Below are 14,761 nucleotides of genomic sequence, written 5' to 3'. Positions count from 1 at the left end.
GGGGGGGGGGGGGGGGGGGGGAAGAGGTTAACCAGTAGATGTTGTACATCTTGACTTTAGTAAGGTTTTTGATACTGTCTAACAATCTTCTCATAAACAACTAGGGATATACAACTTAGATGGAGCTACTATCAGCTGGGGGCATAACTACTCTCTGGGTATGGCTTTCCAATCAGTTTTCTGTGGTTCACAGTCCAGCTGGAAGAGCATGTCAGGTGGGGTCCCGCAGGGATCAGTTCAGGGCCAGTTCTGGTTAATATCTTCCAATCTAGCCAGGATGGGCAGGGATGGCATCAATAGCTTCGGTCTGCCAGAAGCTGGGGATGGATCACTCAATTATCTGTTCTGTTCATTCCCTCTGAAGCTCCTGGCTTTGGCCATTGTCGGAAGACAGGATACTGGATTAGATGGACCTTTGGTCTGACCCAGTATGGCCGTTCTTATGTTCTTAAATGATTTAGATAATTATAGAGTGTACACAAAAAAAAAAAAAAAAAAAAAAAAGATAGCGGACAATACCAAGCTGGGAGGGGTTGCAAGTGCTTTGTAGGATAGGACTAAAATTCAAAAGGATCTGGACAAAGTGGAGAAATGGTCTGAAGTAAATAGGATGAAATTCAATAAGGACAAATGCAAAGTACTCCACTTAGGAAGGAGCAATCAGTTGCACACACACAAAATGGTAAATGACTGCCTAGGAAGGAGTACTGCAGAAAGGGATCGGGGGGCCCTATAGGAGATCACAAGCTAAATATGAGTCAATAGCATAACACCGCTGCAAAAAAAGCGAACATTACTAGTAATGTTTAAGCAAGACCCTAGAAGTAATTCTTCTGCTCTACTCCGCACTGATTAGGCCTCAACTGGAGTATTGTGCGTTTTGGCAGATAACCCCAGTGGGGAAAGCAGCAGAACACTTCCTGCAAGACACACTCCATGCTGCCTACCCCTCAACTGGAAACTGACTTATCTGGAGATATCTTCAGAAGAATCATCTCAAAGATTCAATGGATTACAGAAGAGAAGGGTACAGAATCCCAAATTATCAGCCTAAAACAAAGGTACCAGCCTTTTGACTTTGGAGGATAGATCCTAAGCCAGAAGCTTGATCAGTGATATTGATGGAAACATGCTGAGGGGATTTTACCTTGAACCCAGTCTAATCTGTTAGATTTTAGTGTCAAGAAAGTGTTTTTCTCTCTCTTGCAACCATTTCAAACTTTAATCCTTATGCTCAGTTCAAATCTCTCTGGAATTCAATGAACTTAATTTAAACCAATCTAGTGCTGTGTTTGAACTGAACTGTTCGGTAACTCCAGTTACAGCAACAAACTGCTAGATATTGACTTTTTAAAAGGAGCAACAAACCTTAACCTTCCTCTGATGATTCCAGGACAGGGTTGGACATTTCAGAACACTTTTTGCAGAAATGAGGGGTTGGAGAGAGTGTGGAGTCACCTTACCAGTTATTAACCAAGGCTGGTGGAGACCAGTAGAAATCTGATGTTGCTGGTAGGCTCCTGGATCCCAAGTGTTGGGCCAGGGCTGCTCAGTACATAGCCCAAGTGCATGCTTGTTGCTGACTGTGGGCTTCCAGACAGACAACTACAGTAGTGAAGCATTAAGGCACTTAAGAGTTATGGGGTAAGAGATAACTTCACACATTCTGGGGTGAGATCCAGACTGAACAGTGGGTAAAATAACCGTATGCAAAGACCTTTGAACCCTCAGCTACTTAGATGTAAGAACCCACTAAAAGGTGTTTATCATGCAGTCCAGTCACGTGACTATTTAAAACTAAGATAGTGGCAACCTCACAAAACATAGTAAATTACTAAGTGCACCAGAGAGAAATAAATACCTTCCTCCCCGCCCCTAAAAGCTCCCTCTCCCAAGGAAGATGGGCCTTGCAAGGTGCCCTGAAGGTAACAAATCCAGGCTACTCCAACCCCTGGGGAAACGAGTTCTAGAGTCAAGCGCCCTGCACAGAGCACATCCCGGACTCTCATACTCCAACTTCTGTGCCTCTGTGGATCCTTTTTTGGTGGCTCTGTCTCGGCGCACTACCTGCAGGTTTCCTTAACTAGGACATTCAGGATGACTTTGCTGTCTGTGGCTCTGGCATTAGCCCACAAAGCATGTCAGATTCCATTTGTAACAAGGCTAACAGAAGATTTTTGTTTTCATAAAGAAGTGCTCAAGCCTGATACCCCTCCCGCACCAACCCTGTATTTCAGGGAGCATCCTTCCCTCCCTCCAATACCTCACTATACCTGCGGAACGTGTCATTTTCACAGACGGCATCCACAAAGCCTTCATGAGGACATTCCACTACAATGAACACAGAGCCTGGATCAGGAGGGGTACAGACCTCTTCGGGCAGGATCTGCAATGAAGCACCCAAGGGTTACACCATGGTCAGCGGCCCATGGTACATGCTGTCCGAACATGCCCAAGTATGCAGCTCCCTTTTGGCAACATAACCAACAGCACATGCTGCCCAGCACACGCTGCCCAACTTCATTGCTCTTCCACAGCCAGCTGGGGACCTCACAGAACTTGCTCGCTCATCAGTTGGGTGCCAGGGCGTGCTCAATGGTCAGCGAGTCCAAGGACTCATGCTCCAGTTACCATTCTGGCACTGGAGCCATTTTCTCTCCTCCTCTCTTTGATTTTGCTGGGTCACATGGCCCAATGGAGCCCTGACAACGGCCTCAACAAAGCAAGAAGCGTCTCAGCTGCAGCTGAGGAAAGTTCAGCCACTTTCCCTCTGTGCACTGGGGCATGCTCCCGTTAGCTCCTTTGGGGAGCAGGGCCAGTTGTCCCTCACTTGTATCTCCTGGCAGTGATTTTATTTATGGATCCACCAGAATCACTCATGGTTAGGGTCTCTCCTGCTCACCAGCTACTAGCCTTGGAGATTAAAGTCTTTATCTGGCCCCCAACATCAGAGCCTTTTAACCACCTGTAGGGGATGTGACAGGATAATGAACGAGTGTAATCAGTGAGTGGGGAACCCTGCTTATAGTAGGTCAGATGTGGGCACTCCTCTGGGTCTGAAAGCATAAACGCCTCTACTGCCTGAGCTAATGGACCAGCTTTGTTAGCTCACAGGCTGTCAGACTCAAATCGCTATAACTGGGCCAGCCATTGAAGCTGAGAAACAAAACACCCCACTGTTGGCATGGGATACATGGTCATTTCCGTGTGCATCACCAACCCTTCTCCTGTGATGGCAGATACTGAATGGATCTCATCTGCAGTGACAGGCATCCTGGGACAACCCATTACAGAAGGAATGAGCCTGGGAAAACTTAAAATTGAAACAAGCTGCCAAGGAAGGTTATGGAATCCAAGGAAACATGCAAGACTGGCACTTGCCACTAACAGGCATGGTTCAGGGACAGTTCAATCAATCCTACCACGCAAGGGGAGCAATGAGAGGACTGGACTGGACACAGCTGCAGTCCCTTCGGATCCAAGAGAGGGGATGATTGTGATTGGCGTATGAGCAGCATTTAGTTACTACAATGTTCTGGATGAGATAAGTCCCACGAACAGCACTGGTTACAAACCCAGCATGCAGCACGACTGAGATAGCCTAGAGTGCAGTCATACCTCTCTGCCTTCGAACGTGACACTCTTCCCATCTTTGAGAGCTGCAATGATGGGGCCAATGGCTGCTGTCCCACTAAGGATGAGAACACAGACAGCATTAGATTGACAGCGTGCATATGACCAAGATCCTCCCACCTTCTAAGCACACAGGCAGGGCTCTTGTACTTACACTGGCAGGCCCAGCTCCTTTGCTTTGGCCACTAAGAAGTTTCCCTTCTTTGGGTGAAGCTGAAAATAATTTAAAAGAAAGAAGTGTTTCTCAAAGTTCCCATGTAACAAGTCACCAACTCTTTACAATGTTTAAACACTGATGGAAAAGGGAAAGGGGCAAAAATGGGGTTCATGCCCTTACTAGCTCTGAAATGAGCCACGAAGAGGGACTGCAGGAGAAATTTTCCTCAGGATTTTTTTATTTTGGGGGGGGGGGGGGGTCGTCTCAGGCACATCAAGTCCTCTCTGCCCTGCTTCAGTGGCTGATCTGCCCAGAGGTATGGATCTGGAGCTCCAACTTGTAGAGGTGGAGAGTCTAAGATTCTCTTTTGAGAGTTCAGCAGCTGACTTACAGAAGTGTTACAAAAATAAAATGCTATCCGAAGTATTTTAAACAGCAACTAGAAGTCTTTCTATTCTCCATGAGCTTTCATTGCTGTTATATGTCCAGTCTCATAACCCCACTAGTTCTTCAGTTGCCCGGAGTCTTCTAGAAAGAGCAGGGTAGACAAGACCTGAATTTGTAGGGTAATAGACAAGCAGAAATAAAAATCTTTCTAGCCTTGATGAAGCAGCAAATTAAAAAAAGCTTTTCCTTTTGTAGGAAACTTCTAAATGTGAAGCACCAGACTGCATTCCAAACCCCCCAATTCTCAATTGCTAGATTTGAGTGCAGTGTTACTGGATACAAAGGTTGGCATAGAATAAATGTCCAAAAAACCCTACCCTGCTAGGTGGTGGTATTTGTAATTAAACTGGTCTAGATAAGAGAACGCAGGAACTCCTATTATTCCATATGACATTTCTTACTTTACAGATGAAAGCCACCACCAGGGTTGGGTCTCTGCTGCCAAGTCTCCTGTTGCCATCTTTAAAAAGATAAGAAAAAAGAAAAAAAGTTACATAGATGCTGAAACTAGATCATCGTTTTTCCTTTAAGCAAAAGGTGCCAACTTCTTGCAGTGCCCGTCCCTTCCAGAGGTTTAATACACAAGGGCCATAAGTAAGGCTAGGATTTAGTCATGAGTATTTTTAGTAAAACTCATGGACAGGTCATGGGCAACAACAACAACAACAGGCCGTGACCTGTGCATGACTTTGCCCCGGTACATGGACGTACACCGCCGAATTAATGTGCTTAGTGTGGTTGCATACAATTGAATTTATACAACCTATTTTCCAAATTCGAATTATATAAATTCGGATTAATCCCGTAGTGTAGACATACCCTTTGCTATAAATACCCCTGACTAAATCTTAGCTGCCCAGGGCCACCCAAGCAGCGGCTGATTGCAGGGCTGCTTGAGTCCCGCACTGGCTACTGCAGAAACCATGGAGGTTGAGGAAAGTCATGGAATCCGTGACTTCCGCAACTTCCGTGACAGAGATGCAGCCTTAGCCATAAGTGACCATTAGTCATCTAAGTCTAACCTGTTGTATAGAATTCCAACCCAGGAATTCCTCCATCAAACCCAAAACATCTGAAAGACACCCAGTCTTGATTTCACAATTTGAGGGAACAGAGAATCCACCTGGTACCAAGGTAAGTTGTTCCAATGGTTAATTACCATCCGTGTTAAAAAAAATTGTCTCATTTCTAGTTTGAATTAGTCTAGCTTCAACATCCAACCACTGGATCTTGTTTTGCCTCATGTTCTCCGTATGTTCAAATTACCCCTAAGCAATATTTCAGCAGAGAGGACCAGCACTTTCTTATCTGCACCAAGAATATCTGCGTAGGAGAGAAATTACACCAACATTTTAGAGTTTTTGTTCCAATTACACTAAGAAAATACAAGATCCTGCACCTGTTTTCTTCGGGGCTTCTCTATTCTTAACGCCTTCTGGACACTGCTGCTCAGCGGTGGGAGATCCAGGCTCTGGGGAACATTTGGGGCTGACTCCACCATGGACTGACCTTTCAGGACTCTGATGCAGCCTGTGCTCACTGGCTAAATGCCTTCCTGTTCCAAACCCAAGGGAAAAAACAGGCTTGTTCAGGAGGCAGGAATGAAACACACAAATGGAGTCTTACTCAAAAAGTTTCTTCAAAATGCCCTGAGCAGTTTAAAAAGGGACAAGAGAGCCTGTTTCCTTGTTTCTCCATATTGCACTTCACTCATTCCAAGAGGTCCCCTCAGCAGATTCTCCAAAAGCAACAAAACCTTATCAAACTCAAGCATGTGCTCCGAGTACAGCTGCTTTTGCGAGTGTACCTAATAATATGGAAAGCCAGTTAAGGAAGTACGATTCACAGTAACTTCCCATGTCTCTTCCATGGACTATCACCAGAAGGAAAATACCAGAGTTCTTAGAGTAGGCAGCATCCTTTTACCCTAAGGTTCGGCACCGGCTCAGGTTTCTTTGAAAGCTACATTCTCACCACAGCAGAAGTAACCTAACACAACCTATAGTTACTATGTTTCAGGTTTACAAACAGTAACCAGATACCATAACCAGTTCAAGGAAGCTCTTACTGCAACAAGTAATCCTGCTCCTCCCTCTCCAACTGCAGCTCCAGATACCCTTTGCTTCCTACCATTCCAATCGGATGTCCATACTCACCCACAAGAGGTACTTGATAGACTGTCATCGTCTCATCCTTATACTCGGGCTCTGTATGTGGCCGCACAACTAGCAACAAGATAGTTAAAACATTAGACATCAGCATGGCTATTAATCCCTCCAAAGCAAGTATTAACCAGTTATTACAAACAGATGCCTCAGACTCCAGGATTGTTGATAAAGCAGCCTGGAAATTAGACACGTTTTAACAAACACATTCAGGAGCATGCATCTCACAGGAGCTACTCAGGCAGTTTCCTCAGGCCAGATGCTGAAATTCTCCACTACTACAGAGACAAATATATAGGACTTCAAGAGAAAGCAATTATACTCACAACTGCTCTAAGCAGCAGAGATTAAAACAATTCATCCCTGCACATCTCTGAACAGGCCAGGGTTTCTGTGGCCTCTGTTCTTTTTACAAGTTTCTATTCTGCCTTTATACAATCCCAAGGCAGTGCTTAAAGCAGGGGCAGCCCTACATCTGACTCTGTAGATAGCAGAGGTATTATATATTTATGAACCACTACTTACACTCTGAAGAATAAAACAAGCACTCACATAATCGCAAGTTGTTTTTGGTATGAAGTCAGTAGATGGCAAATGCTACACTGCAGCATCAAAAGGTTGATTATAATCAGACATCTTATTTACTTCACATAGTACATTAGGAAGTCGTACCTGAATTTGTAACATATGTAATGAATTAACAGCAATGGGATCAGGAGTGGATCTGTCACAAGTCTGTATCCAAACCAATAGTGGAAATCTGCATTGCATTCCCCCCCACCACAAATGAGCAGGGCACTGCAAGAAACCTGCTCAGTATGTTATAGCTCAGAAATGATGCTCCATTTAAATCAACTGCCTGCTCACAAGCATGGAGAAATCCCAGCAGCACAGGACCTCAGGGGCACACATACTAAGGTAGCTATGTGATCGCTCATTAAATTAATTACTGCATTAGAAGATGGGAGGGGGACAAATGCCATCACTCATTGTTTTTAAAAAGGTGATGAGGTTGGTCCTGGAAATTAATACAACTGAAGGGATGTAAATCCTCCGGCATCAGGGCATAAGCCAGCCATTGAGCTTCTCCTACATGCAAGTTAGTTTTTTTGTAGTTGTCCAGGTGGTTTTGTGCACCTTCTTCTGAAGAGTCTAGCATTGGCCTTTGTCACAGACAAGATAACGCACTAGTCAGACCAACAGCTGATCCATTATGGCAATTCATGTGTTGTATTCTTCTCTCTCCTCCCCTCCCCTGGAGGAGCTACCCCATAGCAAGAGTAAGGAAGCAATTACTCTTTGGGCCCAGTCAACCCTTGGCCTTTAGTTTCCAAAGATGCCCAACAATGAGAGCTGTGATAGTGAGATACATAGAGAGCTGTCTACCAGGAAGTGGACTGGAAACCCTTCATTTCACACAGGTCACCGAACAGCATGCTGGGTTTGAGCCCGTGACTTTGATGGGATAGGATCTGTTGCCCAGTCTCAATCCCTGAGCCAGACGGCTTGGTGCTTTCTTTTAAAACTAAGTTCTTATCAAGACATTACCAATGCGTTCCTGGTCCTGGAAAATGAGGTGCCAAGACAACCAAGCATTAGTGACTTCTGTTTTTTCTGATATGCAGGTAAACTAAGTGCATCTCCGTTTTGTCACCTGAAGCAGCTTGGAAACCAGACTCCAGAGGGATGCCAAAATAAATAGTTGGAAGAACTCATTCTCTTTTCATTTCTCAGAGGCTGCAGTGGCTACAGCTTGGAGCTTTGCCTCATAAGAGCACAGGAATGGCCATACTGGATCAGACAAATGGTCCATCTAACCCTTTATCATGTCTCTAACAGTGGCAAGTCCCAGAGCTACAGTTGAGTGATGCACCCAGTCTTCTCCTCCTAGCTTCTGGTAGTCAGTTTAGGGTTGCACCAAACATGGGTTACATCCCTGACCATTTTGACTAGCACCCATTGCTGGAACCCTCTCCCCTGAACTTATCTAGGTCTTTTTTTAAACCTAGTTATACTTTTGGCCGTCACTACATCATCTAGCAATGAGTTTCAAAGGTTAATTGTGTGCTGTATGGGAAAAAAAAACCCAAAAAAACCCCACCTCTTCCTCTTCTTTGTATTAAATCGGCTGCCTATTAATGTAATTTGGTGATCCCTGTATTTTGTATTGTGGGAGAGGATAAATAACACTTCTCTATTCACTTTTTCCATACCATTCATGATCATGTAGACCTCTATCGTAACCCTCCTTAATCATCTCTTTTGTAAGCACAACAGCCCTCATCTTTTTACTCTCCTCCTATGGGAGCCGATCCATACCCTCAATCATCTTTGTTGCCCTTTTCAAAACCTTTTCCAGTTGCACTATATACTTTTGAGATGCAGCAACAGAACTGGACACAGTATTCAAGGTGTGGGTGCACCATGGATTTTATACAGTAGCTTTATAACATTTTCTGTTTTATTTTCTATCCTCTTCCTAATAGGCCAAGTATGTTAGGAACTTTTTGACCGCTACTGGGCACTGAGCTAAAATTTTCAGAAAATCTTTCTTGAGTGGTCACAGATAATTTAGAACCCATAGCTGTACGCGTTCAGTTAGGATTATTTTTTCCCCAATGTTCATTACTTTGCACTTATCAACCCTGAATTTCATCTGTCATTTTGTTGCCCAGTCACCCTGTTTAGTGAGATCCCCCGTAACTCTCCACAGCCAGCTTCGGCCTTAACTATCTTGAATACTTTTGTATCAGCAGCAATCCTTGCCACTTCAACATAATCATAAATGATCTGGAAAGGAGTGGACAGTGAACAGAACAGGTCCCAGTATAGACCTTGGGGGACCTCGCTGTTGACCTCACTTCATTATGAAAAGTGACCATTTATTCCTACCCTGTGTTCCTTATCTTTTAAGAAGTTACTGATCCATGAGAGGACCCTCCCTCTTATCCCATGACTGCATGTTTTGCTTAAGAGCCATTAGAGAGGGATAATGTCAAAGGCTTTCTGTACTGTCCGCATCACCCTGGGCCACATGTTTGTTGACCCCCTCAGAGAATTCTATTAGATTGGTGAGGCATTATTTCCTTTTATAAGAGCCATGTTGACTCTTTCCCAACAAATCATATTTATTTATCGGTCTGATCATTCTGTTCTTTACTATAGTTTCTGCCAATTTGCCCAATACTGAAGTTAGACTTACCAGCTTGTAATTGCCAGGATCACCTCTGGAGTCAGCTTTACATTAGCTACCTTCCAGTCATCAGGTACAGAGGCTTGTTTCAGGAATAGGTTATATACTAATTAGTAGTGCAATTTCACATTTGAGCTCCTTCAGAACTCTTGGGTGAAACCCTCTGCTCCTGGTGACTGATCAATTAAACTAATTTTTTTCCCCCCCTAAAACCTCTTCTACTGAGGCATTTAAGCAGCAATGGTCTTAAATTACAGCAAGGGTGGTTTTGGTTGGACCTTAGGAAAAACTTCCTGTCAGGGTAGTGAAGCAGTGGAATAAACTGCCCAAGGAAGTTGTGGAATCTCTGTCATTGAAGATTTTTAAGAGCAGGTTAGACAAACACCCGTCAGGGATGATCTGGATAATACTTAATCCTGCCATTAGTGGACTGGACTAGATGCTCTCTCGACGTCCCTTCCAGTCTTAGGATAGTATGATCAATGTGGGACAGCTGTGATGTGGGTATCTCCCCCACATCCTCTGCAGTGAAGACTGATTAAATGAATTCATTTAGCTTCTCTGCAATGGCCTCGTCATCCTTGAGAGCTCCTTTAATACCTCGCAAGGCTGCTGTTTGGACAGACAGACATGCAACAATAAGGTGTAGACATTGGAGACAGTAAGTGCACACGGATGAGTGCTGTACATACCCAGGTCTATTCCTTTCAGCGACCCAGAAAACACTTTGATAGCTTCCAGGTAGTTTTGCTGAAAAAAATATTAATTTAAAAAAAAAAAAAAAAAAAGACAAGGTGAAAAATCACCACTTAAAGAGGTCTTTGCCTGCTTATTACTCAGATTAGGTAACTTTTTCAAGCAAAGGTTCACATCTAATGAAATAAGATTTTCTCTCAGGTGCAGAGAAGCTCAACTCGAGCTAGGAGAAAGAAAAAAAAATGGACCCCACCCTATACCTTGTACCTGTTTCACCAAAATATCTCTGTTCATCTTTAAGAGAAGTCAGTATGTCCCTGTATCAACTTCGGGGAGCGTGTTTATACCTAACTTGGGGTATTGGTGTGTTCTGGCACCATCCTTCTGGAATGTGTTCATGCAAGTATCCAGTGCTTTGCACTTCTTAAGAGTGTTTTGTGTTTTTGCAAAAAAACCAGCCATGTTCTCACCGAGTTTATGTACCAGACAGTGAATCTGCAAAGCAGGCATCTACTTTGTAAGAGAGCCTGACACCATGCCCCAGGCTCGCTCTTTCTACTACGGGGAGAAAAATGGACACTATATTTCTTCTTACTATATTAGTCCACCACAGAAGTACATTCAGTTTTGTACATTAGTTTAGGACAGTGTCTCCCTGGAACTGACATATGGTTCTAGCAGCTGCAGAATGAGCAAGCTGGCCAGAGATCTCTAGCAAGTTCTCCCGCCTAGCAAGCGCTTTCTTTTTGGGACAGAGGTTAGAAAAAAAAGAAGGTCAAAGAGAAGAGCATCCCGACAAGTGGACAATCACTAAATACCCATAGATACTGTAAGAAAAATTCAATGCTGACAAGAGGAACCAACAGCCCAGATACTGAGACCAGCATTGGATCTATGTAGCCAGTGCCTCCTGCCAGCACAGCAGATTTAGAACTTGTTCAGATACTTGCAGAGACCTCTAATCACTGCTTTAAAAAGGCACATCCAGAAAAACTGCCCCATCATACTGTTTAGGGAAACAGGTGAAGGGCTGTTCCATCTACTAGTGAGCCATTTGCAGACAAGTGGCAGCAGTTTGCTGCTGCCTAGAGCGGTTTTCAATCGGTGCAACTCACAAGTGAGCTGTACACACTGTGAAGACAGCCCCAAAAGCAGAACCAAACAATTACAGGGTGGCGCTTCTTCAGTTAGAGCAACACCTCACAGAAGGAGCATTTTACAAGGTCACTCAGCACCTAGCAACAGCTCTTCACTCACAGGCTAATGTCTGGGACTCTTAAAAAGAGGGTCCCCACTTTCCAAAGAAAACAGCTACTCACCAGCTGTGGTGGGCCTGAGAGAACACACTTTGGGAGCCCCGTTTCCTTTAAGGTGAGAATCATTCCTGAAAGAGAGCAGGGAGAGTGCAGCTTTGGAAACAGTCTTCATCACAAACCCCCGGAAGTGCCTTCACAGCAAAGACTGTAATTCACTTTCCACTTTCTTCACAAGGAGATGTCACGCCCTGTGATTAAGGTCCTGGTCTGAGACTCAGGACAGCTGGGTCGAGTCCTTGACTCTGCTTTGCGTGACCTTGAGCAAGTCACTTCTCTTTGCACCCAGATCCCCATCTGTAAAACAAGGACCACCTCACAGGGATGTTGGGAGGATAAATCCATAAATGTTGGGAAGGCACACAGGTGCTACAGGGATGGGAATTACACTAGAGGAATGTGCTGTAGGGGAAAGTAATTTAGAGTCCCAATTTTGGGAAGTTTATAATCATTTACTTCTGAAACAGCCTTCGGCTCTCCTTTGCAGTGAAGAAACCTACCAACAAAGGGGAAATTGACTAGTAAAGGGAAACAGAATCTGATTATATACAAAGTGCTAACACGCAAAGTAAATTGACAGAGTAGAAAGACAATTTCCCCCTCTCTTTTCCTGTTAGGGGAATCTTTGGTACTACTAGCAACTAAAGTAGGAAAGTTTAGATAGACGTGACATTTTGAGAACAATTTACCACCTTAGTTGGTCTGGTACGAGCATGAAAGCTACCTTACAAGAACAGATTAAGCCATATTGCAGTTGGGTGCTGGATAAGGAAACAAACCAGCTCAGTTTAATAACAGACTCCACCAAGATATTAATTGGCCAAGCTTGTGAGTCCATATGCTCAATTTAAAAGTCTCCTCTGTCTGTAACATCTCTGTATGAACACCACAGCTGATCAAATCCAAAACTTCTAGAAATATTCTAGGCATCAGTGAGTGGGCAGGACCCTTTTTATGGAGGGGAGGGAAAGAAAGAAGGGGAGAAGAACCAGAAAACCAAAACTGGGAAAACAAAATACATGAAGCCCTCACCAGCTCTTTAGCAGAGCCACAGCTGATGACACTCAATGCTTTTTAGCGTAATAGTAGTATTTCATCTCTTCCTAAACATCCAATACAGCTTAATTAATATGTTACAGGGAGAAGGGGCACCGATGGTGTGGGAAGGTCATACAGAACTCCTGTCATAGGGCAAGAATGGGGGATCCTGGAATAGGTGAAGGTAAAAATGGGTGAGACTGGGGGACCCTGCAACAGGGGAAAGAGGAAAATCAAATGCACATAGAACCTCTGCAATGGGGGTGCACACAGAGCTGCCATCATGGGGGAGAATGGGGGTAACACAACCTGTGGTGGGAGGGCAATTGGAAGAACCCAGTATGGGGGACAGGGCACATGCAGAGGCCTTGCTATGGTGGTAAAAGGAAAATGGAGGCACACACAGAGCTCCTTGCATAGGGGGAGAATGGGAGAGCACCCAGAACTCCTGCCAGAGGGAGACTGTGGGAGCTGCAGGGAGCTCCTGAAATAGAGGGAACTGTGAGGGACGCACACAGGGAGCTTGCTGTAGGGATATGAAGGGAGGCAAGCAGCTCCTAGTATATGCAATAAACCCAGTCTAAATAAGCTACAAAGTGTGCACCTCCAGTCCCACTTACCAGACAAACCACCAACATTCGCCCAGTTCATTCTGGTCAGAAAGATGTTGTCTAAACGAGCTACTTTTAACCTGAGAAGAGAAAGGTTTGGATTATGGAATAACTGAAATGCAACCTGTATGTTGTTACAGCTTCTTTCCTTTAACAACACAGTAAGAACACTTACTTGTGTTCCTGCATAAGGCGCTGGACCCCTTCCCCGCAGTTAAAGAGATATCTGGAATGAGATTAGAACTCTTATTAGAGGAAAGATCACATTTTTATATTAAAAGTAGCTTACTTTTGCCCCACTTTAAGAAGAAAGCTCAGCACAAGGATGGGTATAAATCCTGCAGCACTGATAGGGCAGCACAGATACCTGGTTGGTCTAGTGTACTGTCCTGCTTTTGGGAGCCAGCAACCTCCACAGGGGCAGGGACACTTCACCTGAGGGCAGGTTAGCTTGCAACGGCCCACAGAAAGAACAGGAGTACTTGTGGCACCTTAGAGACTAACAAATTTATTAGAGCATAAGCATCCAAAGAAGCGGGCAGTAGCCCACGAAAGCTTATGCTAATAAATTTGTTAGTCTCTAAGGTGCCACAAGTACTCCTGTTCTTTTTGCGGATACAGACTAACACCGCTGCTACTCTGAAAACTGCCCACGGGGGGTCTAGAGGGGCTAAGTCTGATACAGGCCAGGAGGCGTGTAAGGCCAGGTAGCGCTACCGGTACGATGCCGAGCTCATGGCCGGCAGGAAGAGCCGGGGCCGGGCGCCACCCGCGGTTTAGTGGGGTGGGGAGCGCCTCCTCACTGCCCCCCGGTGACGCTACTAGGCGCAGCCAGCGACGCGGGGAAGGCAGGCGGCCCAGGCCGGCCTGGGTAGCGAGAGCCCAACGGGCAGCTACCCAGACTGCCCCCCGCACTGACCGGTTGTACTCAGAGAAGACGTAGAGCGCGGCGCCCGAGTCCCGGTTCCCAGCCGCCGCGACCTGCACGTAGACGATGCTAGGTCCGGGCGCGCCCAACTCCGAGCTCCACCGCTTCTCCCGGGCCCGCAGGTGCCGCAAAGGGTCCTTGGGCGGCCGGGGCCGGCGCGGCGGAGCAGGGCCCCCGGACATGGCGCGGCGGAGCGGAGTCCAGCGGCAATGCAGCCTCAGCCGCAGCCCCAGTAAACAGCCCCACATTCAGCAGCTACGGTGCCTCTAGCCCGGCCTCCTCCACACGTGCCCTCCGACCGGCGTCACTCCCCTCGCACGTGACACACATGGACCAATCCCGCCGCGCTCACCTCAACCACGGCGCACCTGTAGCCAATAAACATTCGCCATCGAGCCCAGGATTCCCTCTCATGTGACACCGCCGCCCAATCGAAATCAGTGACACCGCCGCCCAATCGAAATCAAGTATTCCCCTATTTCCCTTACCTGACAGTGATCAGCTAATGAGAATTCAACATCCGCGTGTCACATCCCAAGCAATCGGCTTTCAGTAGCCAGCCACGCGCCCCTGTCATATG

General features: G+C 45.6%; 1 protein-coding gene across 1 annotated transcript in view; it reads right to left on the bottom strand.

Annotated features, from left to right (window-relative positions):
* The window catches only part of ELAC2 (elaC ribonuclease Z 2), a 32,295-nt gene extending 17,813 nt beyond the window's left edge, over positions 1–14,482 (bottom strand). Inside the window, exons 1-11 of the mRNA XM_034790015.1 lie at positions 14,173–14,482; positions 13,429–13,479; positions 13,263–13,333; positions 11,611–11,675; positions 10,288–10,345; positions 6,394–6,462; positions 5,637–5,792; positions 4,639–4,697; positions 3,788–3,846; positions 3,619–3,691; positions 2,274–2,386 (exon numbers count right to left, since the gene is read on the bottom strand). Of these exons, the coding sequence (XP_034645906.1) occupies positions 2,274–2,386; positions 3,619–3,691; positions 3,788–3,846; positions 4,639–4,697; positions 5,637–5,792; positions 6,394–6,462; positions 10,288–10,345; positions 11,611–11,675; positions 13,263–13,333; positions 13,429–13,479; positions 14,173–14,429 (1,031 nt within the window). The 5' untranslated portion in view covers positions 14,430–14,482. The remainder of the gene's footprint in view (positions 1–2,273; positions 2,387–3,618; positions 3,692–3,787; positions 3,847–4,638; positions 4,698–5,636; positions 5,793–6,393; positions 6,463–10,287; positions 10,346–11,610; positions 11,676–13,262; positions 13,334–13,428; positions 13,480–14,172) is intronic.
* Positions 14,483–14,761: the final 279 nt, after the last annotated feature.

The sequence above is a fragment of the Trachemys scripta genome, chromosome 14 (genome assembly GCF_013100865.1).
Source record: "Trachemys scripta elegans isolate TJP31775 chromosome 14, CAS_Tse_1.0, whole genome shotgun sequence".
Classification (NCBI taxonomy): Eukaryota; Metazoa; Chordata; order Testudines; family Emydidae; genus Trachemys; species Trachemys scripta.
The sequence above is the reverse complement of the archived record's forward strand: the minus strand, read 5'-3'. Positions and strand labels throughout refer to the sequence as shown.